The 25557-nt window shown below is 37.1% G+C and overlaps 2 protein-coding genes across 3 annotated transcripts in view; one reads left to right on the forward strand and one right to left on the reverse strand.

The window, feature by feature from the left end:
• The first annotated feature begins 3886 nt into the window (after positions 1–3886).
• Positions 3887–4426, forward strand: LOC145788424 (protein FAM200A-like). The gene has a single exon (XM_082600192.1). It carries the CDS (start codon positions 3887–3889, stop codon positions 4424–4426), a length of 540 nt encoding a protein of 179 aa, XP_082456318.1.
• A 7778-nt stretch (positions 4427–12204) lies between these two features.
• Positions 12205–25557, reverse strand: part of LOC145786144 (uncharacterized) — a 49281-nt gene continuing 35928 nt past the window's right edge. For both annotated transcript variants that reach the window (XM_082597798.1, XM_082597803.1), the window contains 10 exons: positions 25381–25497; positions 24169–24297; positions 23221–23349; positions 22954–23094; positions 21581–21709; positions 18253–18381; positions 15451–15579; positions 14953–15084; positions 14746–14874; positions 12205–14596 (listed from right to left, as the gene is read on the reverse strand). In XM_082597798.1, coding sequence (XP_082453924.1) covers positions 14442–14596; positions 14746–14874; positions 14953–15084; positions 15451–15579; positions 18253–18381; positions 21581–21709; positions 22954–23094; positions 23221–23349; positions 24169–24297; positions 25381–25497 — 1319 coding nt within the window. In that variant the 3' untranslated portion in view covers positions 12205–14441. The remainder of the gene's footprint in view (positions 14597–14745; positions 14875–14952; positions 15085–15450; positions 15580–18252; positions 18382–21580; positions 21710–22953; positions 23095–23220; positions 23350–24168; positions 24298–25380; positions 25498–25557) is intronic.

Below are 25557 nucleotides of genomic sequence, written 5' to 3' on the forward strand. Positions count from 1 at the left end.
GAAACAGCTGGAAAACATGTGGATTGTACTGGTCCACTTACGGATTGAACAGGCGTCTGGAAAAGGTTATGTAAATTAAACTGCGATTGATGTTCATTTCTGGAATGCCTAGAAGAGCCCTTCCTAGAGCTACGCCGGGAGCCCAACTCAGAACGATATTCAGCTAAAACTACCTCTTTACGTTGTTCGGCCCTCAACTGAGCGTCTTTGAGTGCGAACTCAGCAGCTCTAGCTTCGGCTCTCGCGGCGGCCTCAGCAGCTCTCGCTTCGGCCTCAGCTCTCGCGGCAACCTCTGCTCGTGTGGCCTCAGCAGCTCTCGCGGCAGCCTCAGCTCGTGCGGCCTCAGCTCTCGCGGCAGCCTCAGCTCGTATGGCCTCAGCTCTTGCGATGGCCTCAGCAGCTCTTGCTTCGGCCTCAGCTTGGATCTGGAGCTCCTCTCGTCTTAACTGTAGGTTAATTTGTGCAACTATCCGTGACGAGCTCTCAGACATCCTAGTGCTTACATTTGAGGCGCTATCCTCAGGATGTATGTCAGCATCCAACATTTCGGAGTACTCACTTTCTTTTTGTTCGAAGTTATTTTTTAACGAGTTAAATTCGGGATCTACCCTATCACGAAGTTCTGCCAAGATTGCAGAGTTAACAATTTTACTCAAAAGAGCATGGAAATGCCTTAATTCCTCTTCTAAAGTAGATAAGTTAGATCGAAAAATTAACAGTTCCTGCTTATCACTCAAAGAACCTAGGGCTACAGAAAGTTCCCCAATTTGAGTCAAAATATCTCGTCTAAGATGCCGGGCCTCTCGAACTGACTTAGCCTCATCGTTACTGGGTCCCTCCCCGGAATGGCCTGCCCGACCGCAAAGAACATCATCAGGCTTAAACTCAGTCGAGTCGACGGCGGTCGAGTCCCTGTCGCCACCGAGTGTAGACATATTAAATGTTGGGGCTAAATTTACCAATTAAAAAATTAAGTTACACAAACACACAAAATATTACAGTAGTTATAAAAAACTTAACTGCAAAGACCGTAAAAAATGTAAAAAGAATTTAAGTGCACGATACCGTAGCTGTGCGAGTATGAAGTCCTAAAGTCCACAAAACTTGCTTGGATTCTTCCACTTGAATCTTCAAGCACAGATGGATTGCCTTTAATCTTCTTTCTTGCCAATGATTGTCAAAGTTATTTTTCTTCAGTACCAAACTGAGAAGAAATGTCTTTACTTTTCTTTGCTTCTGTAAGAGTGTAGACTACCAACCAACAAAATCTTCTTTTATTATTTCTTGTACTTCTAAGTAGTTCTTCTGCACTAGCTGACAACAAACACGTCTTTTATTTTTTTTTATGCTTCTAAGTGCTTCTGTGCCAAACACTAGACAGAGAATCGTCTTTTATTTTTTATGGTCACAGCGGTAAACCATAATCTCTTCGTGGGAAAATTGTAACATAAGATTCCCAAATCCGTTCGTCTGCATGCAATGACCGAACAAGAAACACGCCTTTGAAACGTCTATTCAAATTGTATTTCTGTAAAATTAGCCCGCGGCTACCGAAAACGAGGGGGTGCAACGCCGTACACCACTAAAAACTGTCACTACAGAACAGATTAATTGGATAAAAGACGGAACTTTTGTCCAGCTAGCAAGCACTAAGCCAACAGTTAAATGTGCGGCCAACTTTCAAGCAACCATTTCACGAATGAATCAAAAAAAATTGTGATAACTCAAAGGCACGTCAGCAGTTAGTGTGACGCAATAATGAAAGACAATTATGAAGTCATTCAAACAGATGTTCACGAGGCTGATGCAATATTTCCTGTTTAAACAGGTTTCAAACTGAAACAGGTTTAAACAGGTTTGACACAAATCTATGAACGATGGTGCAATTTTGGCACATTTTCTAGCAACTTCCATGACGTAATATTCAGTAGACTTGAACGGTTTTTATATGACGTTTGATTAGGTGAACAATTGTCTGGAACAGACATGACAAGACATGAACAAGACATTTCCCATTTATCACTTTGAGCGATAAGTAAAATGTAATAACGCTTAAGCATTACGCACAAGAAACTTGTAAAATTTGATAACATTCTACTAGTTTAGTAACTTCATAGTGCTTCATTTTGTATAAAAAAACATTAACATTTTTCTTTGAAAATGTAAAACGTAGCATCCACAATTTTGAAAACTTTTATAGTTGGTATTGAAATTTGGGCAGAATATTAAGTTTCGATTCAGTATTTGCAGAATATAATTGCTAAATGTAAAATTATGCATTTGGCGATTTGAGCCTAAGCTTATTACAGATATTCATTAGAATATAACCTACCTACACACTATAACCTAGCCTATATCCTGCTGGGTTCTGGTGAGCTTATGAGGTTTTTGTTTTTTCTCTAAATCCTACTAAAGTAGCTTTTTTTTAATATTTTGGAAAAATATCCAGTTATTGAATAAATCAATTTTATCATGAGTTATGCTATGCTCACGAAACTTAACTTTCGGGAGGAGTCCAAAATCAAAAGCGAATCCGCAGAAGTAAGTTACCGTACTGTTCCAATCAATGAACCAACAAAAGATAACAAACACTTCAGAACACAAACAATAAGTTAATCCTTCCGACCTAGAATACGTTTTGAACATTCTCGGCGATTCGCAATGGCAATTTATAGTTTAATGCGAAGGCTGCGCCTGGCAAATATATCAATGACTGCTTCATACTCGAGTACAATATCCTTGTTTATATACATCTGAGCTAGACCATCCAAACGTAGCTCGGTCATGGTCGTAAGGTAATAATTTTTCAGGTACTTAAGTGAACTGAAAAAGCCGCTCATTGGAGGCAGTTGTACCTGGAAGCGTAGCAAAGATTCGAAGTAATTTATGAATAATAATCGGCTAAGTGAAAGTGCTGAGCAGCTTGACACGCTTCCACAAGAGTCGCAGGTCGTTTATCCACAGAAACTACAAGCCAATTTGCTCTCCATCTTTGCAATTCAATAGTATAGCTGCAAAGCAATTACTTGGTTCAACATCCAGCATTTCATGGTAGAAGTCGAAAATCTCGTCGATTGGGCAGTCCTCATCTTCATTAATCAATGAAGGCAGAAATGTGCTGACTTTAAAAACTAGCGAGCAGTGCTCATTAAATCTCTCGTGAATTTGTGCCATGCAATTGTCATGAAAAGGAGAAAAACAGTTCGTTTGAAATAGATCTCCGCAGTTTCAGCTGGAATGTTAGGTCGATGTTGTTGTCTAGGTGGAAACTCAGAATATTATTAACAAATTAGATTGCAAAAAGTATACCACCCCCCCCCCCCCCTAGGATGAATGAATCATCCAAGCAATTATGTTTTGCGCTACAATTTTTTTTTTTTTTGTAAAATTTGTATTTTTTTTACCTGATCATTAAGGGGGGGGGGGGCATCGCCCATTATCCTCCCCCCTAGATACGCTACTGCTTTTATCAAATAGTAAACCTTAAACAACGTTTTAAACCATGAATAAAAATGCAACCAGGCTGATGATGTTATGAAACGGCTTTGCCCATGGTAAGATTTCTTTGTGAGATTTTCCTTGCCTACCTTGCTCTGCTCCATGATGATCTAATCCAGTGCTTTTCAACCTGTGGGATGGTACGCACTTGTGCGGATGAAAAAAATTGCAGTGCGGATGACAAACGTGGTGCGGATGAGTGCGGATGAAAATTGTGCATATTTTTACTTTTTCCGACGTGGAATAATTCAAATAACTATCTGAACATGAAATCACTATTCAAATCACTAATTTACTATCTTTTTTGTCTTCCCATTGGCATAGACACCACTGCATTGAGCATAGCCTATTTACGAAAGTGGACAATAACTTTTCAGAACATGGATTGATGTGGTCGAAATGTAAGACTGTGTCCACTGACGGTGCCAGGGCTATGGTCGGAGTTCGTAACGGGGTTATTGCCCTCATAAAGAAAATCTCACCGGAGGTTATAAGTATTCACTGCATTTTGCCCCGCGAAGCATTGATTGCCAAAAAACATGTCAATGAAGAAATCAACTGCCCACTCGCTGACGTGGTTTGTGACGTCATTAAAATTGTAACTAAAATACTGAAAAGCTCAAAGTCAAATCGTTCGTTTCATGAACTTGTCAAAGAAATGGGAGATGGTGAGCGTCTTGTTTATCACTCCGAAGTGAGGTGGCTCTCTCGCGGAAAAGTAATGGAGAAGGTTTGGAAATTACAAGGGGAACTTGTTGTGTGGTTTAATGAGCGAGATGATCATCAAGCTCATTTGATTCAAGACTTATTCTGGCTTGCCAGGTTAGCTTATCTTGTTGACATATTCGGTATGCTTATGAGTTCAACGCCACTCTACAAGGAAAGGGAATTGAATATTCGAAGCGAACTCAAAAATCACTTCATTTAAGCAAAAAATTCAAATTTTGAAAGAAGAAATCTACAATAACAGTCTTAAAAGTTTGAAGACGCTACAGACCTTCATGTCTACATGTAAATGAAAAGAAAGAAAAAAAAAGAACACAAGTTGGAGCAGCGGATCATGAACGTGACGAGCTCTCATGTGCCCACTCTCCTTGATAGTTTTGAATCTTATTTTCATAGCCATCAGACACAAGCATTAAAAACAAAGCTGTGGGTTTTTAACCCCTTCTGTGAACAGGAGCCTCCGGGACCTTTGGGTCATACTTTCAAAACCAAATTTTTCCAGCAAGCATTTTTCAATCGCGGAAAACACGCTGCATTTTGGATAGGAGTTCTGGATAGTTCTTATAAAGACCTGGCCATAGAAGCACTAAAAGTTCTTGTACAAAACCCCACAACTGATTTGGCCGAAAAGGGCCGAAAATAGTGCACTAGTTGACATCAAAACGAGGAAAAGGAGTTGTCTTTTTGATAAGACACTTGATGGCCTAATGAGGGAGCGTTGGAGCAAGAAGTTGTACCTAACTGGTCTGAAATTGCCATAAATATTCAGCAGCAACCGAGTCATTGAATAACCGGTAGCCTACTTGTTAGACACTTGAATAAAAAAGTGTTGAGTCTCTTCATTTTCTTTTTGTGTAATAATTCTCGGTTGGTTTGTGCGGATGAAATTTTTGCAAAAAAAATGTGCGGATGGTTCTCAAAAAGGTTGAAAAGCACTGAATTCTAATCTAAAGCAGTGTTACTCAAACTGTAGTGATGAGCATTATCGGCGATAAATAATTTATCGGCGATAATTATCGGCAAGAACCTGCCTTGAGACGTGCGGTTACGTCACAAACTCAGCTTAACAAACAAAATTCACACACCATAAAAACACAAGATCGGTTATAGACTGTAAGATCGATTTTTTTCTAGCTTGGCGATATAACTTTAATCCAAAAATAATAAACAAATGCGTAAGTACCATTTAACTTAAAAATTTAACCCATTTGTGCCGAAAGTGAAAGTACTTAAAATAATTTTCGGAAAATTTAAATATTGCATAATTATGACCTAAAAAACATATCACAATTATTTTTTTCCTAATTGTGTTTGTACTTTTTGAGAAAAAAGCCGTCCTATATAATAAGACGCTAGGCAAATCCGTTATCAAATTTTACAAGTTTCTTGTGCGTAATGCTTAAGCGTTATTACATTTTACTTATCGCTCAAAGTGATAAATGGGAAATGTCTTGTTCATGTCTTGTCATGTCATTATTGTCATCGAGCATTTTATTGAAATGAAAGTTCAAAAAATATGAAGATGAAAATTAGCAAAGTAACACAACATTACTGAAACAAGTCATTGCGGAATATGATATTGCTTGAAGCATTTGACATGCAGACCGACATCACATTTGTTGCATCTTGTAGTAGTTTTTGCATGACAATAGGCGCATCGAGTTGCGTGGTAAAATTATGCTAAATACAGTATAACCTTTCTCATTAAGCCTACATAGCCTACCCATGCGACATAGCCTACCTCAATCAAATATTTTTATTCACACAAATATAGTGCCTATAAGTTATTGTAATTCTTATCTCAACGACTCAGCGTTCTGCCGTTGCTTTAATGATGGTGTTCACAAAGAAAACAAAAAAAAAATTATCTGAAATTACTAGTAAATTACGATAATTATGTTTTTGTTCTTAAACAAACACGACTAATTTGATAAGCTTGATGGATTTCACAGTATGCACATTTTTACTACCAATAACGCTTAAGATTACTGATAAATTTTCAAGCATTTTGCGTTTTTTGGAATTTTTTCAATTATTGCTGACTTTGCTGTAAACAGACCTTTAAGCAGAAAGCAAAATACAAAGTTTGGCATTTTTTATGATATTTTCATTTGATTTAATTATTTTGCCTACTGCACGTAAGCGGCAGTGTAACTCAATTGATAAAAGCATCCAACTGGTATCTGAAGGCATGGGCGCCGATCGCTCTCTAAGATTTACTAGGAAAGGTTGGAAGGACATTTACTAGGAAAGGTTGGAAGGACATTTACTAGGAAAGGTTGGAAGGGGCGACGAGCAAAGCGAGCTAAAAAGATTGGAGGTCTGTTCTGATAAACAAACAAATACAGTAGATACAAGTCTAATGCGATGTATAGACTATATATATTTTAATTGTCAGTGTCAGCATTGGACAGCAGTTGTCCAAACACTGCAACTCGGCAACGAGTCTTCGGCGAATTAAAAACGAAGTCCTTGCACTCCTTGGAGAGGTCATGGAGGTTGATCGAATTCAAAGCTTTGTTTTGCACATGCCAGACCATTGCATGATATGTTCGTTTCTGTATCATGGTGGATCGTAATCAAGTTTAGACACGTCGCAAAGTTGAAAATGACCATTCAGCTGAACACGAGCTGGTTGGTGAAATGAGCAAAAGTCACCCAAAAAGTTCCACTTGCGGAAACGTTTGCCGAACAGCGGATGGTATCTTTTTGAATATCATTCGAAAATCTGTGCAAGGGACTCTGTGTGAGAGAACTCAGGATAATCGTCTACCACATGTGATTGTGGCTTTCCACTAAAAAGTGATTCTTCTAGAATTTTGTAGTGCTCAAGATCGGCCGACTTGAAATAGTCAGTAAGATTTTGCTGCGCGCTGTCAATGATTGCAAAATACTCTGACCGATTTTCATCTCTGGTGTTTGAAGTTGAAGAGGTTTACCATGTCCATACTGACTACGATTTGGGATCTTTTTGGGACGTGACAAGTCTTTTAAAAAAATTGGCAGGGTAAGAGTTGTTTTAATTGAAACAAAGCATAAAAGCTGCCTGCCAGACTTCCATCTGCTGATTTGGTCTATATACAATTTTTTGCCAAACCGGCAAAAACATTTCAGCAGTCCCTTCAATGTAGCCTAATAATAACTCAAAAAAGTCTATTTTTCTCACACAAAAGTGACACAAGCTAAGCCTACTGCACTACATGCTTGTAGCCTACGACTCTTTCTAAGTAATTCTAACACTCTGCACTGTCTGGCTTTGGCGTTACCAAAACAAATACAATTTGCGAGTTGCACCTGGGTTTCTCCGCCTAATAAAACATTTGTAGGCTACTACGGTTGAGGTTTGCTTGCACAAAACAAAAATGTTGTCCCCTCCTTTCAATAGATTTTAAATGTCTGACTGGTAAAATTGTGACATTCGGTTAATAATTTCCCTTATACGTTACAAAAATAATGTAAAAAGATGGTGGGGACATACAAAAAGATATGGTTGGGACATGTCCCGCTGTCCTATAGGAATTGGCGCCCATGTCTGAAGGTATAATTATAAGCACGGCGGTTACCTCAGTGGTTTGATTCTGGATCAAGAGGTTGAAGATTCGATGCCTACTGCCGCTGTTGCGATTCTATTTATGCATAACTTACAAAAAGTTTTGTCCCTTTACACTACAGTATATTATGTTCGATTTTTCGTCATGTTGATGGAAACAGTTCGTGCTGCATGGGATGGGGCAGCGCTAATCAAAAAAAAAAATTATCGTTATAGGACATTATCGGCGATAATTTATCGTTTATCGTTATCGCTTAACTTTTTTTGATTTATCGTTTATCGTTATCGCTTTAGGCATTTTTCGTTTATCGATTATCGTTATCGCTTAACTGAAAAACGAGTTATCGCGCCCAACACTGAGTACACGCAGTGGCTCCGAGAGGGGGGGAAGTCGGGCTACTTTCCCCCCTAGCATAGCATTGTAAAGGAAAAACGAGTAGTATTTCGATTTGTCACTTTGAGAGGGGCCCATTTTTACTACTAACATAAAAATTTATTAAATTAAAAACAAACAAAATTTTGAATGAAATGCGTAGCCTATAGTTACAAGTATTTTTCGATTATTGTAGATGCTACTTTAGATGTTTCTTATCAAGAACAAACCATTCTCATTGACTCCGGCTATGTTAAACTGCTTCAACGCGTGAAATCTGTTGTTGTTAAGCCTGCTGATCTCTGAACGTTTTATCTTGTTCTAACTTGAAAACTAGTGCTGCTTTGGCTAAGCGTGTATTATGTTTGCTTGACCAACTGTCCCTTGACATGAATAACTGCGTTTGCCAAGCATTGCACTAGAGTTGGAGTTCATGGTGTGCAGTGTTGTCCAAATATTATATCAGTTTTGAGTAGTCTAATTGATCGACTATAAGCTTATGTCATTTTCAATTGCAGCCAAGCCAGATAGGAAATTTTAAACAAAGTTATCCCATTTCCAAGCAGCCTACCTAAGCAGTTTCAAACCTGTGCTTCTCTGCATTATGTAGATCACAGTCCTAAGCGAGATTCACTCTACTAACCTATTTATGCAGCGATAAAGAACTGTGCAATGTTTTTCGGCCCCAGAGGAGGCCCACACGACGACGACGAATGGACAATAAGCTGATGGATTTAATGAAGTTAAAGGAAGATGTAATCGAAGTTACAGCAAGTTGGAAAGAGTAGGCTACTCGCAAGCTTAAGTTGTTATGGGAACTATGAATTTAAAAAAAAGAAGATTTTATTTTTTTGGTGACGGAACGCTCCAACAACTCCGCTTCACCAGCTCAATCTTACAAACGAAATTTATTCTACTGTACGCTATGTTGCAAAGGACTCGCTAGCTGTTGGTAGTTTATTCAAAAATGTATCAACAAACTCAAAAATATCGATAAGTTTGAAGTCCTATGGAAATATCATTGTATGTCGGAAGTGTAGTTGCAAGCATGTGGAACAAATTTAAACAAGTTGTACAACAATGACATTTTGGATGAGTTTGTAGGCTACTTTTGAAAGAAACTTGAGCTGCAAACCGGAACGCATCACCTCAGGCTCATGATATCTGCTCAAGGAAATCATTGATTGCAAATTTCGAAACACTTTTCCAAATATTTTTGTTGCTCTGAAAATCTGTTACGTAAACCAGTAGGCTACCTCCAACGGTTGCAAGTTGAAAACGTGGTTTTAGCACACAGAAATTTGTAAGATTTGTTTACGCTCCACCACGACTCAAAACCGAGTGAACAGTTTATGCATGTTGTGCATCAAATTAGACCTTTTAAAATCTTTATTATAGGTTCAAAATGGATTGAATACTTTTTGAACTAACTTATTTTCATTGCCCGCACTGTGTCTGTGTGTTTGCAATTCTTCCTCTATCTACTGCAAGTTATACTAAAATTACCACTTATAACAATTTCGATTCACAACATGACTGAAGCCAACGCAGATGCAGTGACGCAGACTTGTTAAAGGAGGAGACGTTATCACCGACCCAAAAGCGATTCTTCCAGGATTCCACACAACATCCAGACAAGAATTCATCACCAAATACGCCCACACTGCCCAAACACCAGAGAGTTTGCACAAACTACTGCATTCTTTGAATATGGTGCATTTTTCTTAGAAGTGTCTTTATTTGGGGCCAGAGAATCGTTTTGGTACGGGACCTAAATTATCCTCCTAACGACCATGGCCAAAGGCACCATGTAGGCTATGAGGTGTGCATGTGATGATGTGAACATCATATAACTTCACTGCAATTCTTTCAAGAGAAAATATTGATCAACAATGGCAATTTTGCTGCAAGTGTAGTCGAGTGATTTTTGTTGATTTTCAGATTAAAAGAAGTTTTTTCATATAAATATATACGCTGTTTAAAATCGAAACTTTACAGGAATTCAATTTCACGATGAGGAAAGTAGCCAAGTTCGGCTTAAGACACATGATGCAAGGCATGATACAAATTCGTCACTTGTATTTTTGCTGAAAAATGTTTTTTTAGGGCCCACTTTTAGTATTGTTTCCCGACCAGTCATGATTTCTCTCGGAGGCCCTGAGTACACGTACCGGTGCGCAAGCAGTTGACTACAGGTACGCGATATAATTAATTGAGTATTATTTTGTGTAACAGAATATGCTTCTTACCATGCTCAGATTGTTTTTCTTTCTCGACTTAATTTCCGTAGGCTAGTTACTTGTGGTATTAAAGCCATAATTTTTCAAATGGCAAACGTGGTCGTTATATGAACATGTGGCCTACATCAGTGATTTTCAACAGGTGTGGCGCGGAACACTATTTTTCCATGAAAGATTGTTAAACGTTTCGCAAGAAGTTTATTAGTTTGACAAATGTTCATGAAACACGGATCGACAATCAACATCACAAGAGGTTTGCGGTTGTCTTTCTGCAATTCCTGAACAAATATCAACTTTGTGCTCATCCAAACAGGCTCAGATATCGCACTGAGAAAAACTGAAAGTGAATGAGTTGTTGTGTTGTTTTATTGCACTTTCATAAAAAAAATTTTTGGTGTTCTCCAAGATTATTTTAAAGCATTAAGTGTTCTGTGGCTCAGAAAAGGTTTAAAAACACTGACCTACATAAATTAAAGACAATCACTTTCAAATCCAATTGATTCCGATTGGGCAAAAGTGATACGCTATCGGAAGTATCAAAGTGCTGGAGTAAAACAAGTTGTTTCATTTAGGCTACATCGTGTTTAAAATCCGACTTTGTAGCAACAGATGATGTTAGTGTGCCGGAACCGCAATGTGTCGTTTGTGGAGTTGTGCTCAGCAATGACTCAATGAAACCATCAGATCTAAAGAAACAATTAAATTCAATGTAGGCCTAAGCCAAATGAATTTTTCAAAGAAGCAAAACGAATTAAAACCTGCGCTAAAATAGATGTACTGTACATTTTTGTACAATGTACATACATTTCATACAAATAGCCATAGGTAGCCTACTGCAGTGGCGTAGCCAAGGGGGGGTTGGGGGCCCCCCCTTTTGGTACGCGTGTGACGTCACGATATTGAGAATGATGCTTTCAGTCTCTTTATGCTTGAGAATGATGCTTTCAGTCTAAAAAAAATTGCCTAATTTTAAACAAAACTGCATTAAAAGAGCGAGTTTTGCCATTACCAAACATCCCAGCCAGGAATTAGCAACAAGAAAACATAGAGACTTAGCTTTATTTCCGAAAAAAAAATGCCAAAGAAAACATGATCTTATCCTTTTGCTATGCCACCGGAGAGCACCATTTTACAGGAATATTCACTCACATTCTTGTTGAAAATGCTCTCCGAATGCACCAAATTCAAAGTAATTTTTTAAAAATTTCTGGGGGAGGCTCCCCAGACCCCCGCCGCTGGGTTGTCAAAACTCCTCCTTTTCAAAACTCCTGGCTACGCTATTGGCCTATTGTAAAAACTTTCCGTGCATCATATGCAGAGCTAAAGCTTGCAAAAACTCGAACTGCACATCGTTTGCGAAATGTGAAAGACTGTTTTCGAATTTACTAATTGTAGACTTGTAAAACCGAACTTGGACATTTGAAATGTGTGACCACTGACCAGTAGGCCTACCCCAAATACCAGTAAGACCTCTGCCTGTACGCGGTATTAAAAAGTTTGAGTAGCTCTGAGCTAAACGTTCACCTCACGACCATCAGCGTTTTTTTCTAACGTATCAAAGCCGATCAACATGAAACTGTTTATGTTTTGTTTGTTTTTGTCTACTTTTTTAACTCAATAAATTTTGAAAATTTCACTCAGCCTGCACTTTTTTCTCTCTTTGTTTTATGAATTTAAAAGTTCTTTTAAGGGGTTGCGACGTGCCAAATTTCAGATTGATAACCCTGCTTTGGTATCAAATCAAGTGCGTTATAACGTTTACATTTGTTACTTCTACCTGTTTGTGAAGTGAACTGAGATGAAGCCAACAGTTTCCGTGCAGCCCGTTCTGAGAATTTATTGCAGCCTGTCTCACATATCACTAGTCAACGCCCGGCTACTTACAGTGCCAGCAAAAAGTTTAGAAAGTTTTGGAAAAAACTTAAAAATCCGATTAATGTGCTTCTTTTCATATTTTTATTATTAAAACTTCGACAAACTTTATCATATATCGAACACCTTTAATACACACCAAACTGTATCATATGTATTAATATTTAGTGTGATAAACTTTGTTTTTGAGAACATTTTGAATAAGGCGGGCATAGAATTTGGAAGGTTTTTGCACACATTTTCGTCAATATCCATGCACCAAACCTTTGTAACAATTCGTTTTAATTCCTAGAGACACGGATTTTTGGATGAGTCAACCTTTTTGCAGTTTGCCTCCTATAAACCGTACGTCCGCAGACCTCTTGGCTCTTCACCGGTGAACCCTCGATACATCCAAGCAATTGTCAAGCACCCTCCGTCTGCCATGACTTGGGGGTGCTTTTTCAGTCAGGGCCGAAGGGGCCTCTATTTCTTACATAAAGGTTAAATGATCAACGCCATACGCTACATCAGTGTCCTAGATGCTCATCTTCTGACTTTTATGAACATTCAAGGATATACGACTTTCCAACAAGACTCTGCACCATGTCATAAAGCTAAGGCGGCTATGAAGTGGTTTCAGACCAAAGATGTAAATGTGCTGAAATGGCCAGGAAATTCTTCTGACCTGCATCCAATCGAGAATTTATGGACTGTGATAAAACAGAAAGTCTCTAGATCAAATCCAAGCAATGAAAACGAATTGTTACAGAAGTTTGGTGCATGGATATTGACGAAAATGTGTGCAAAACCCCCCAAATTCTATGCCCCGCCTTATTCAAAATGTTCTCAAAAACAAAGTTTATCACACTAAGTATTAGTCCTACATATGATACAATTTGGTGTGTATTAATGGTGTTCGATATATGATAAAGTTTGTCAAAGTTTTAATAATAAAAATATGAAAAAAAAATATTAATCTGATTTTTAAGTTTTTTCCAAAACTTTCTAAACTTTTTGCCGGCACTGCACATACTCTGTAAAGTCAGACAATTGAAATTATTACCTGGATTTTTGACAATGACTTTTAAATCTTGTCAAATTAGCAAAACAGTTAAAAATAAGTTTTAAAGAACGCTTATTCATTATGAGCAAAAACATATGTAAATAATAACGCGAAACCATGCGGTTTAATACAAGCAATTTCAAACATTCAACATTTGCACAAGCTCCTGTTAACCTCATATGCTGACAAAGGCTGTGTGACAATAGTTCATAAAACAAATATATAAAAAAAGGAAATCCTTTTCAATTACCATCAAAGATGAAATGTCACGTGAACACGTGATTGATGCCAAACGATTATTTTGATGACGTTTGATGTTCAATGAAAGTTTTGTCAACTTCGTTTTTATTTACAAAATTTGATGAGAACGAGAATGGTGCAAAGGCAAGAAAATGAAAAATCCGTCAGGTTATGCGTAGCTGCCGCGTGTCTCTATATTGCAAATAAACCTAAGCTCAAATTGCTTTAATCTGATATTTTCAAGATAGCAGTTAGATGGCTATCCAACATTACAGAAGGGAATAGTTAGCAAAAAGTCAAGGCTCTTTTTTAAAATAAGTTGGTAGAATTCTATGCAACCAATGCTGGTTTCATGTGAGAATGACGTTGAATGAAGCATGCGAAAGGCAAGATTGCAACTTCAAGACTCAAGACATTCGTAATCTTGCGGAGTGAATGACGTATCCAATCAACAGTCAGTTTTCTTACAATGACTTAGCGAAGTTGTCAACAGAAAAACAGCACTCGCGAACTGTTTCAGCAGCAACGAGCTGATAAGCAATAAAAAGACACATTTTCTATTGAAAACAAAAGAAACTAATGCGCATAATAAGCTGAAGTCGAGGCCAAAAAAAGCAAAATGAAAATATAAAACAAGATTTTTCACGATAAATTTGCCATTCAAATATTAAAATGGTGAACTATGAGCTAGAAACTGCTTCAAAGATGAGAATATCATCAGTTGATGAACATCAAAGGTCTACTCTGTGGCACGGCAAAGGTTTGTGGTGCACCTGACATGCACAAAGCAACAGAGGTTGGTGTATTCATGGTGTTTGTTTAACTTTTGAAAGAAAAGTTATGTCCTTTTGCCGCTGAAGTCCGATAAATGAACGAAAAATGAAGTAAGAAACTCATTCATCTGAGATGATGTCTTGATGTAGATGAACTGAGTCTGCTATAACCGCTTGATGTTACCAGCCTGTGACGTCCTCTTCTAGCGGAGTGACGAAGGCCAGACGACAACGTCACTCGATGAGAAACATGACGGCGTAAGCCAGAAAACAATGTTGCTAAAGACAAATTTACAATACCTTGATTAAAAATTGAGCCAAGATCTCAATTAATACCGTTAGCTTGTCTTCATATATGAGGATTCGTATACAAATGTGGAAAAAGAACAATTCTGAATATTTTGATAGATATCTTAACAAAGCTTTACCTTTTTGGCAAGTAGGACCAAGCCAGCCGTCTCGACACGAGCAAGTTCCACTTACAGGATTACATGTCCCCCCGTTTTCACATCTGCAGTCTAACTCGCATCCAGGTCCGTACCTTCCCGTGCTACAAACTACGACAAGAAACATGTCATCAAAAGTCAACGATCTGAAAAATAACAACGCGTCATAGTCATGTAATTAATATTCACCTTGCTGGCATCTGTCACCTCCTCGGCCTGCTGGGCAGAAGCAATTCCCGGTTATCCTATCGCACTTGTTTGAGAAATCACCGCAATCGCAGGTAAGTAAGCAGCTGGCTCCGTGTCTACCGACTGGGCAAGCTAACATGCAAAAATCAACAATAAATATTTCATATAAATAAAAGTTTTTGAATAACTTTGGCTCGCTTTATAAAGAGTTAGAATTCCATGAACAACGTCATTTGAACAGTGACACACAAAAGTTTGCTTAAATTAAAGTTGGCGTTATCAACAAAAACAGATCTGTTACATAAATGTATAGACCTACAATTCAATAAATTACAATAAAATTTTAAAACAATTGGATATTTAGTTTTCAGCAAGAAAATACTTTAAAATTATTGAATTGAAAATTTATTTAACAAAATAACTTTTCCATTTCTTTGAAATAACTTCATGTCGGCAAAACAAATAAAAATTGTTTTGAAACACTTTGTACAAACATACCAAGTTCACATCTGGGTCCATGCCAGCCAGGTGAACACTGACATCTACCGGTGACTGGTTCACAGAGCACAGAGTTTAGACAATCACACTGACGCTGACAGGCTGCTCCGTAAAAACCGCTGGGGCAAACTGGATAAAACAATATTTATAATTTACATCGTAGTTAAGACTGTTCAGTTATGGGTAAAATGCGATCAAAAATTTCTGTCTTGATGGGTTTTAGAAATTCAAATATTAGATTTCAAAAGATCCTATATGACAACTGAACCATCTTTTGGCAACCACATGGAAAAGAATGACTGCGTGTCTGAAATCCAACCATTCACCGCTTTTAAAATCATCAATATACTGCAAATAAACACCTTTGCTTTTACATAATACAAGGATAGATTTTCAGTTTCCGAAAAAAAATCAAGCTTAACGAAATATAAATAAATCTATGAAATATCCAATAGACATTTGTAATTTAAGCCTGGAGGCGGTCTTCAAGCATTTATTTTAGAGAGATGTGGTAAAAAGATTGTGATTTACTGCCACAAGCCATCATTATTATCTGTCGATAAATCATGATGAGCTAACGCAGTGTTTTCAACTTGTGGGAAAGCACGCACTTGTGTGGATGGTGCGGATTTAATTTTGAATTACAAACCTGTGATGACAAACATGGTGCAGATGAGACGGATAAAACTTGCCCATGATTTTTACTTTTCGTTATATGCAGTAACTCAAACAAGCCGTTTTGTAATTAACAATAACCTTGTGTCTTTGATTCCCTCATGCCAATTCAGTCTTTTCATGTGGATGAACTTTGTTGCAAGGTTACCAGTTCCGCAGAATTGATTTTTGATTCGGAATCGAAGGAATATTTCAGCAATCGCAGGTTGCGGGTTTTTGCGCTAGTTTTGCTTTTTCATTGCGATTTATGGTTTATAGTTTAGGACTTTTTATTTTGTTGTTGCTGCAATTGGTTGTATCTTCGTTAGTCAGTATGTCTTCTATTTTTATGTGGTCAAGTAGCCTTTTGTTGGTCATGCTTATCATGATGTGATTTTAGAATATGGTGATTTTTTTGTTATTGACGTCCAGTTTACGCATTCTAAACTGTATGCTATAGCACCACTGGTAAAACCTAAGTGTAAAATATTTTTGCTTTTTTAGTTTGATTGGGAGTCTATTGAAGGTTAAATCTTTTATTCCTTTCAAATGCTACTCAGTCCAATTAATAAACTGATTCGTTGTTGTACTGCAGTTTCTCTAGCGTCAGTCAAGGATAGTTTGTGAATATTGTTTGTGAATAATGATTTTAGTAATGGAAAGCACACTGAATTCAGAGTGGAAGCTCTTGATAGATTAAGTTTATTGATTAGTTTAATAAAAAGGTAATTCTCTCAATGTACTGTCTTATAATAATTTCATTGTTGCTGTAAACAAAACAAAATTTCTTTCACTTGTCTTCAGGTGCGTAAGAGCAGTAGCGAGTGAAGTAAATCAGACTTGAATTCAGATCAATCTATTGCGATTTAAACTGCCGATTAAAAAATCAATTGTGTAAGAATTTGATTGGATGAACCCTTCCATTGTTATTTCACAAATAGAAAAAATAAATAGCTGCAAACTAACTATTTTTGGTGTGTGCGGATGAAAATTTTGCGAAACGAAAAAGTGCGTACCGTTGATACAAAGGTTGAGAATAATAAATGTGCGGAGCACGTCTTTTAGGCGCAGACAGTTAGGCATCTGCCAAATAGGTGTGCGCACGGTGCCGTCAACATATCTAAGTGTGGAGCACTGTGGCGCTCCATCATTTAGGTGCTATTCCCAGTAAAGTATATTTCATTAGGTGCTTGATGGTGATACTGCAGATTATCAGCTTGGCAGGTAGGGCAATGTTTTTCACACAAAATGTTATATTGAATGGAAAAATACCCGGTTTTGTTAATGCATGTGGCCGACATTTAATTGTTGTTAGTCTAGGTTTGCGTCGGCGAAAGCTTTATCAATAAATTATTTAAGTTTCCGAACATGACTGAGTTCACTTCTAGTTAAGTCAAATAATAACTACACTAAAACGTCAATAAAAACATACCGTATGTGCAACAAGCGGGTGGTAAGCTTGAGTGAAGAAGAACTTACTTTTCCGTCAAAAATCCGGATTAGGCTTAAAAACGATAAAACATAGCCTACAATTTTGTCTTGTTTTTATTTTTTTGCACATATACATTTTTGAAAAATTTTACTTATTCTTTTCTTCCCTGATTTTTAGAACTCCATACTAATAACTAATGTGCCACATTTTAAACTATCTGTCCTGCTTTGGTATCATGTACGTTTAAACGTTTTATTTTGTTGCTTCTACCCTTTTCTAGACCTTTGCTATGTTTGGCAAGGTGTCCGACAAATTGTTCGTAAAGCAATTGTTCGTAAGCAATTGTTCGTAAGCAATTGTTCGTAAGCAATTGTTCGTAGGCTAAGCAATTGTTCGTAAAGCAATTGTTCGTAAGCAATTGTTCGTAAAAGAATTGTTCGTAAAATTAATTCTTCGTAAACCAATTCTTCCTAAAGCATTTTTTCGTGCATGCAGTTAAAATTTGATGTATACGAAGAAATGCTTTACGAACAATTGCTTACGAACAATTTGCCTATAACCGTTTGGCATATATTGTTTTTCGTGGTGATAGTTAGAAAATAAAAACAAATTGAACTGTTTGAACTCAACATTACCTCACCAACATAACGTGATTAATAAGCAAACTGAAGCAATATGATTAAACTTGTTCACCATCAAGTCTCACATAAACTTACCAGATTGGCAGGTCGCCCCATAATACCCGGGAGGACAGTGGCACCACCCATTAAATCTGTCACAAGTCGCGTTATGGTTGCAGGAACACCCTATCGAACAGCTTGGTCCCCAACTTTGGCCATCACATTCTGAAAAACAAAACAAAAATCATTTGAAAATGGGTCTCTTCTTGAAATAAGCACATAAAAAAACGAAAGGTTAGGGTTCTTTTTTTCTTTTTTCGCTTTATAGTCAAATAAAGCAAATTCTCTTCGAATCTCTCCGAGTTGCTCAGTAGTCTACTTTGGCCTCTTATTCCTGCTATATGTTTTGCCGATTGCCAGATCCGATTTTTTACCGTTTAAACAACATTTTTATATGCAGTGTTCTTGTCCTGACAACAGCATTTCTGATTTTGTTCTTCCTGTTGCAATCAGGTATGTTTCTCCCCAGTGGCGAATTATACATAAGGACTGCTTGGGCTGCAGCCTCCCCAATTGTTTGTGTAAAAGAAAGAAGTTTTATTCTAGCTCAATTAATAAATTGGCTTTCTTTAACTATGATTTCCTCTTTCACCCTTTGAAAATTCGTTGTTTTCATGAAACCTTGGACTGCATTGCATCGCAGCCAGTAAAAGGGATGTTTGCTTATTGTGACGTAAGATAAACGAACCAAGACGTAGCCGAGCAATCTGTTGAAATTTTCTAGTTGATGGGCTACAAATCACTGTGCAGGAACCGAATCCGGACCGGCTCCGAATCTGACTGTTTTTCGCCGGATCCGGATCAGATCTTGTTATTTAAAAAAAAAACAGAACTCGGATCCTAAATTTTCATGATTTTTTTTAATTTTGTTTCCAACTATGGCAAAAAACAACCCATTTTTTGTGTGTACAAGTGTGGAGTGGCATTTCACACGACATAAAAGGTTTACCGTTCCATCGCTTTAAACAAAATGTCAAAGACCAACTGTTGCATGGATATACATGCACACCGTAAAGTGCTTGATGCAAAGGACTGCTTTTCTCAATATTATCGTTCTTCTTAATTTTTGTCATCTACAACAATACCACATCATCCCATTTATCTCTGTTTACCATAATAATTGTGACATGTGATGGTGGCCTATACATTTTTTTGATTTTTTCCCTGTTATATTTTAGTAAAACTTTGGCGAACGCTGTATTCTAGCACACAATCACAGATTGGTCGTTGGCTTAAACTTGGTTGGTGGTTTGAATCCTTATCCTCTGTTTTCTCAAGGTGAGGATGAAGATTCAAACCAACAGCAATTGTTATTGTTGTTGTTTTTTTTTTAGTGTCATTGGCTTAACCTTTTTTATTTACTGAAGTAGTGTGCCTGCCTCTGCACACATGTGTGCATGAATGAGTAGCCTAGTTAGATTTATTGTTATAGGGAGGTGGCTGACTAGATGACCGCTTATGGTCTTTTTCTACCATCCTGATTCGGCCATAATTACCATCACCTGTAACTTACAATGAATTGTTTTTACCATTTATTGACTATGCTTGTTTGTTTATTATGTGGCCCTCAAAAGTTTAATGAACTCTTGGCAACATTTCCAAATCCGGGGAAAGTTTTGAACCACTGCGTTTGTGGCAACACTAAAATTTAGTCAGGTCAAAGTTGATATTAAAATCATAGTTAGTTTTTCCAAATTAACATCATTAGTTTTGTTTGTTGTATGTTTACTGCAGAACCGGTACGGTATGTGTTAAAACTGTTTAATGTTTGAGAGATAAACATGCATGAAATGGGTTACAATGTAGGCTACTAGGCCTACACTAAATTGACAAAATATGATGATAGAGTTTATTTCATCATTAAGCTTACAGCCTACATGTTTCAGTTATTGCTTTTACTTTGCACTGAATCAATATTTCAGCAACCATAGTGGTTGTGTCATCTGTCATGTAGTATGTAATTATGCATTTGAATGAAGAAAAAGAACACATTACAAGCCAGGATGCTTGTTATGTAGGGACCAAAAGTGTTATAAGAGGTGATCTGCCAGTAATGCATGATGTACGGTAGTAGGTTAAGCACCATACACTAGAATGGAGTGGATTGGAGCCGGAGTTTTCCCGATTTTCAGAAAATGGAGTGGATTCAGGGCTTTATCTTACAAAATTTTTCACGTGGAGTGGATTCGGAGTTTGGTTCAGTAACTTTGCATTTTGGTTAAATTAAATAAGTCCGGCGCGAGTTCTGTTTGTAGAAGAAAAAAAATACAAAACTGTCTCCCCACGATTTTTGACCAAGCGTAGATTATAAGCCTAGAGGACCGAGGTGTGCCACTGAAAACATTTTCGTGCTACTAAAGCTGACAAAAATTTTTGCACCTCCGAGCTATTGCATGTTATACGCATTGGCTTTAGTAGCCTACCATGTTCTCAGAGTTTGATTTTGGATAGGAGTGGATTCGTAGTTTAAAATGATGAGATTTTTTGAAGTCGGATTGGGGTGTAGTTTGGTTTCATGAACAGGATCCTAAAAATCCTGGATCCGTACATCTCTGCTATAAGTTCAACAGACTCACATCACACTTATAAAACGTAATGAAAAAGACAGTTGCATTATTTGTGATAAAACAATCGAAAAGTTACTGGGAAGCTGAGTTGGTAATTGAATACAGAATTAAAAACAGTAATGAAAAGTAACTAGCCCCAAGCCTAAATATAACTTAGTCATTTTAAAAGGTTTTATTATGAAGCTAGCTTTGGCTACTAATTGACACTAGGCTACGTTAGGCTATTGGTAGCAAAACGTAGGTTAGTGTGAGAGTCAATCTAATCTGCTGTATAAGCTACTTAACAGTTCAGCAACATGTCTTGCATATCTGTTAAAATTCTAATAAAATCATCATCGGCCAATGAACATTGAACATATCAAACCAAGATTGCAGCCCTTCCTTCACAAATGATCACACGCCGCCGCTGCTTCTTCCCGTGTTTCTTCAAAGTTTGTCGTTTGTTAAGGATACAAAGCAACGTCATTACTGCTGTTAGTGTGGTATAAATACTAAGTACCGACTAATTTATCGTATTCGTAATAAAGTGCTTTTGATGTATCTTAAACCTCTGTTTTGGCTTTGCAGATTTAAATTTTATTAGGATCCATGTTTAAGGATGCAACCAAACAAATAATATCAATAAATAAAGCAAGCAGGTTAGGCAAGTAACTTAAATTTATTTGTAAAGCTTTTGCAGCCGTAAAGGCGGCTTCATTAGCATTTTTATTCGAGTGAATGTCTTTCTTCTCATACTATAAAAAAAAAAACGTTAAAAATATGAAAAAAAAACTAGCACCATTTCAAAACCAACAAACCTTGATCGCATCTCTCACCACTCCAACCCAATCCACATGTACATTCTCCTGTTGTGACGTCACACACTCCATTGTTCTCGCATAAGCACTGATTGACGCAATTAGGCCCCCAAGTGTTGGGAGAACAAACTAAAGAGAAATTGAAACACTATAAATCTCTGGAACTCAATGGATTTTTTTACTTGTAATCATCAGCAAAGCGTGAAAAGATTATTTTTTTAAGTACAGTAACAGGACGTAACAAAGAGCTCAAAGCATAGACACTTCACCAGCGCTCTTCAACCTTTTTGGCATCGCAAAACCTCTGTTTTACTTTCGCATTTGTCTCGAAACTCCCAACAACAAAAATTTAAAAATCACGAATTGCTTGCAAGAAAGTAAACTATGTCATTATTACAAGGGCAACCAAGTTGTTGATGTAAAAACTTGAAATCTTGAATATGTTTTTTTTACAAACTTTGACATAATCTTGACCGATAACTTCCTGCGTTTGCAACTAAAATGCGAAATAAAAAGCATAATAGAAGTCAAACGGTTAAGTAATTTTCTCTCTGATGAAACAAAAATGTGGAAGACTCAATATCAGAGGTAATGAAAGTCATTCCAAAAACCGCAAGAAATAAATGTGCAGTGTCTATATATTCTGTGATTACTGACAGAGTTCTTATAACCGTGTTATACTTCAACATCAAGCTGCTTATTGTTTCACGTTATCGTCTTTGAAGTTCCTGCCTCTTTGCAAATTTTGTTTGAAACAGAGAAGCTATTGTAAATGAAGTTCGTCAGCAGGTAATGCAAATGTAGTGAAATATCAACTTGAAAATACTGTATCACTACCAAAACACCCGCCTTCTACGCCTAACTGTTTTTTCCATCGTCTAGTAGGCTAATGGGCAAATCAAGATTATTACCTCAAAAACTGAAGCAAACGAATTATTACGCCAGAATTGTAACAAAAAATCAATAGGCTATCTGTTGTAATAATAAAAATGAGAACGAAAATTAGGCTACGCAAATAAAAACTTAACCCAATGATAAAATTTGATTTTTTATTAGCCTACTTGATAATTTTGAAACCTATCATCGTATCAGCCTGAAATTGAGTTTATGGACTTTTAACAAAGCAGATATATGTTATTTAATGATTTTTGAAATGGCCTACTTACAGTGTGAATGTGGCGCGGTAGTCAAAATCAATTACCCTGAAAAACGACGAAACTCACGGAACCTTTTGAACTAACAAACAAAGGTTTAGACAAAAATAAAAATGATTCAAATTGTTATCACTACGTGCGTCACAAGTCCAGCAAACTTTTTCAAAGGCGTCGCAACGAAAAAAGTTTGAGAGCCACTGCATTTTATTAATCACATACCTGTGTCGCAGTTTTGGCCTGTCCTTCCAGGAGGACAAATTGTGGATATCGGACATTCTCCAGTTCGTGGAGTACACTCTCTGTTTGATCCACAGTTGCAAGATTGAGTACATCCCATTCCATAAAACCCAGCAGGGCAAGCTAAAAGAAATAGGGATTAGAAAGTTAGGAACAAGGAGTCTGATTTGGTTTAAGCATAAATTCGTTTTTTTTTTCCTGAAAACGTTGTTCACACCTTCCTGTGTAACTACTTTGGTATAAACTTACAGTCTCCGCATGTTGGTCCTGTATATCCAGGAGGACACGTACAAGTACCCTTCGATGTGTCACACTGTCCTCCGTTTTCACATGAGCAATCAAGCAAACAGTTTGCTCCATACGTCCCCTCTCTGCATCCTAACAAAAACTTCGTCAGTGAAATCTGATAAGCTATTCTTTCAAAAATGTTCTGCATGAAATATGTTGGCAAAAATTTATTAATTTATTAATTTATCAAATTTATTATATATAACCTCATGGTAACTTCAGGCAATCGTTCTCCTTCTTAATAAATCGTCACACATAGGCTACAGTATTTGACATGAAATATTGTTCACACAATGTTCTTTTTAGCCACCTGATTTGTCACATTTTGTAGATTTTGGTCACGGTTTCTGTCTGATTTTTTTTTAATTTTCTAAAATTTAGATGTTTACAACATTCAATGGCAGGTGACAGCTTAAGTTGCCTTGGGGACTCGGTAAAAAATGAGAAAATTAATTTAAAAAACGTTCTATCACTCTGTTAGCGAGTGGCTGAAAGACTGATTGAAAATTTTTTTAGTCAATTGTTTTTAATTTTTAAGCCTGGTGATGTTCCATAGTGTTATCTGGGGAAGGCAGTAAAAAAAAAGGAAAATATATTACCAGTAAGTAGCCTATATAAAACATTTCCTTCAGACGGTAAGCAAAAGTTAAAAGTTTGCATAAATGTAGGAAATCAGGCTTTATCTCTAGGTTAGCCATAGTTTCCTCCAAACTGGTTTGCTTCCGCGTTATTTTTTGTAGAATAAAATTAACTTTTGGATTTTTCCTTTCTGATTGATTTCACATGTTTGGTTTTATTTTAGTGTTATGTTGAACACACAAAAAAGCAAGAGATGAAATTTTCCAGTGAAGTGGATACAAGCAAAAATACATCGGAAAGCTGTGGTTTGGTCATTAAAATGTCACTTACTTTGTTGACATCCTTCTCCTGTGAAACCGGGAATGCAAACGCACCTCCCGGATCGGGGATCGCATTCGGAATTGACACCGCAGGAGCACGTTTCCGCACAATTATCCCCGAACGTTCCACGAGGACAAACTAAAAAAAATTACAGCAAATTGTTGTTAACAAACAATTAACTTTCTCATCAACTGCAAGTAAAACAATTTAAAGACAACAATGAAGAACAATTTTCTAAGTTATAGTAGCAAATAAAATAACAGACAGTATACACGTAGTCGTCGTAACTGAATGCTAAACCGCAATAAAAAGATTAAAATAAGTCTTTGAAGCCTTCCTCTTGCCTCTTTTCTACAAGTGAGACAATCATAGCCGTATGAGATCGGGAGGCAGGGGAGCGGTCGCTGTCCGCTGAAAAAAACGTCGCAAATTTGGGCAAAAATGTCAAGTTATTTGGGAAAATTAATCTTACTATGATGTTTCGACATCTCACCAATTTACAAACTATACATAAGTGTTATAATTTATGAGATACGTTGATATTTTCCAGTAATGTAAAATGTATTATCATCGATTTTGGAAACTATTGCATGTGGTATTGCAATTTGGGCAGAATGATAAGTTTCGATTGAACATTTGCAAAGAGTAAGAGTAAAAAGTACAATTGACGAGCAGAGGTAAGCTTATTCACTAGCATGTAGGCTACGTTTCTTCACGGGTAGGATTCAAAAGCCTGCTCTATATACTATAAATGCAGTTATTAATAAAATCATTTGGGCGAAAATGTCTAGTTATTTTAACAAATTAATTTTTACCCTGAGTTTTCAATATTTTACCAGTTTAGGAACTTTGTATAGTGTTATATTTTGAATTACATTAACAATTAACACTTTCCTTAAAATGTAAAATGTAGTTTGGCATTGGCATTGTATTTGGCATTGCAATTTGGGCTGAATGTTAAGCTTCGAATAAATGTGAAGTCAGCCATGAAGCTTAAAGTGAAGTCAGCCATGTTTACCTAAGTTGAACGTTTTGTTGCCTGTGTTTTCGAATTCGTAAACTGCCCAGTTGATTATTGTGGAGTGATTAGAACAGGGGTCGGAAACCCATGGCTCGCAAGCCATATACGGCTCTTCGTGACGGAATCTTTTCATTACAATTTAAAACTGAAAATGCGCTCAGAATGCACCAAATTAAATGCATTTAAAAAAAATCACTCACCATTTTGGCATCCTGATCCAGTAAATCCTGGTGGACAATGACACTCCCCTGTAATATGGTGACACGGCTCCCCGGAAGTACATTTACAGAGTCCTTCGCAATGTTCACCATATGTTCCTGCGTCAATACAAAGATGTGATGCTCAGGTATGGCGATGAAAGTATGGTAATCCAAGTT

This window comes from Aplidium turbinatum, chromosome 2, assembly GCF_918807975.1.
Source record: "Aplidium turbinatum chromosome 2, kaAplTurb1.1, whole genome shotgun sequence".
NCBI classification, from domain to species: Eukaryota; Metazoa; Chordata; class Ascidiacea; order Aplousobranchia; family Polyclinidae; genus Aplidium; species Aplidium turbinatum.

What these genes read in the sequence shown, in the direction of transcription:
- LOC145788424 (XM_082600192.1), top strand. Translation starts at nt 3,887, where the DNA reads ATGTGGTCGAAATGTAAGACTGTGTCCACTGACGGTGCCAGGGCTATG.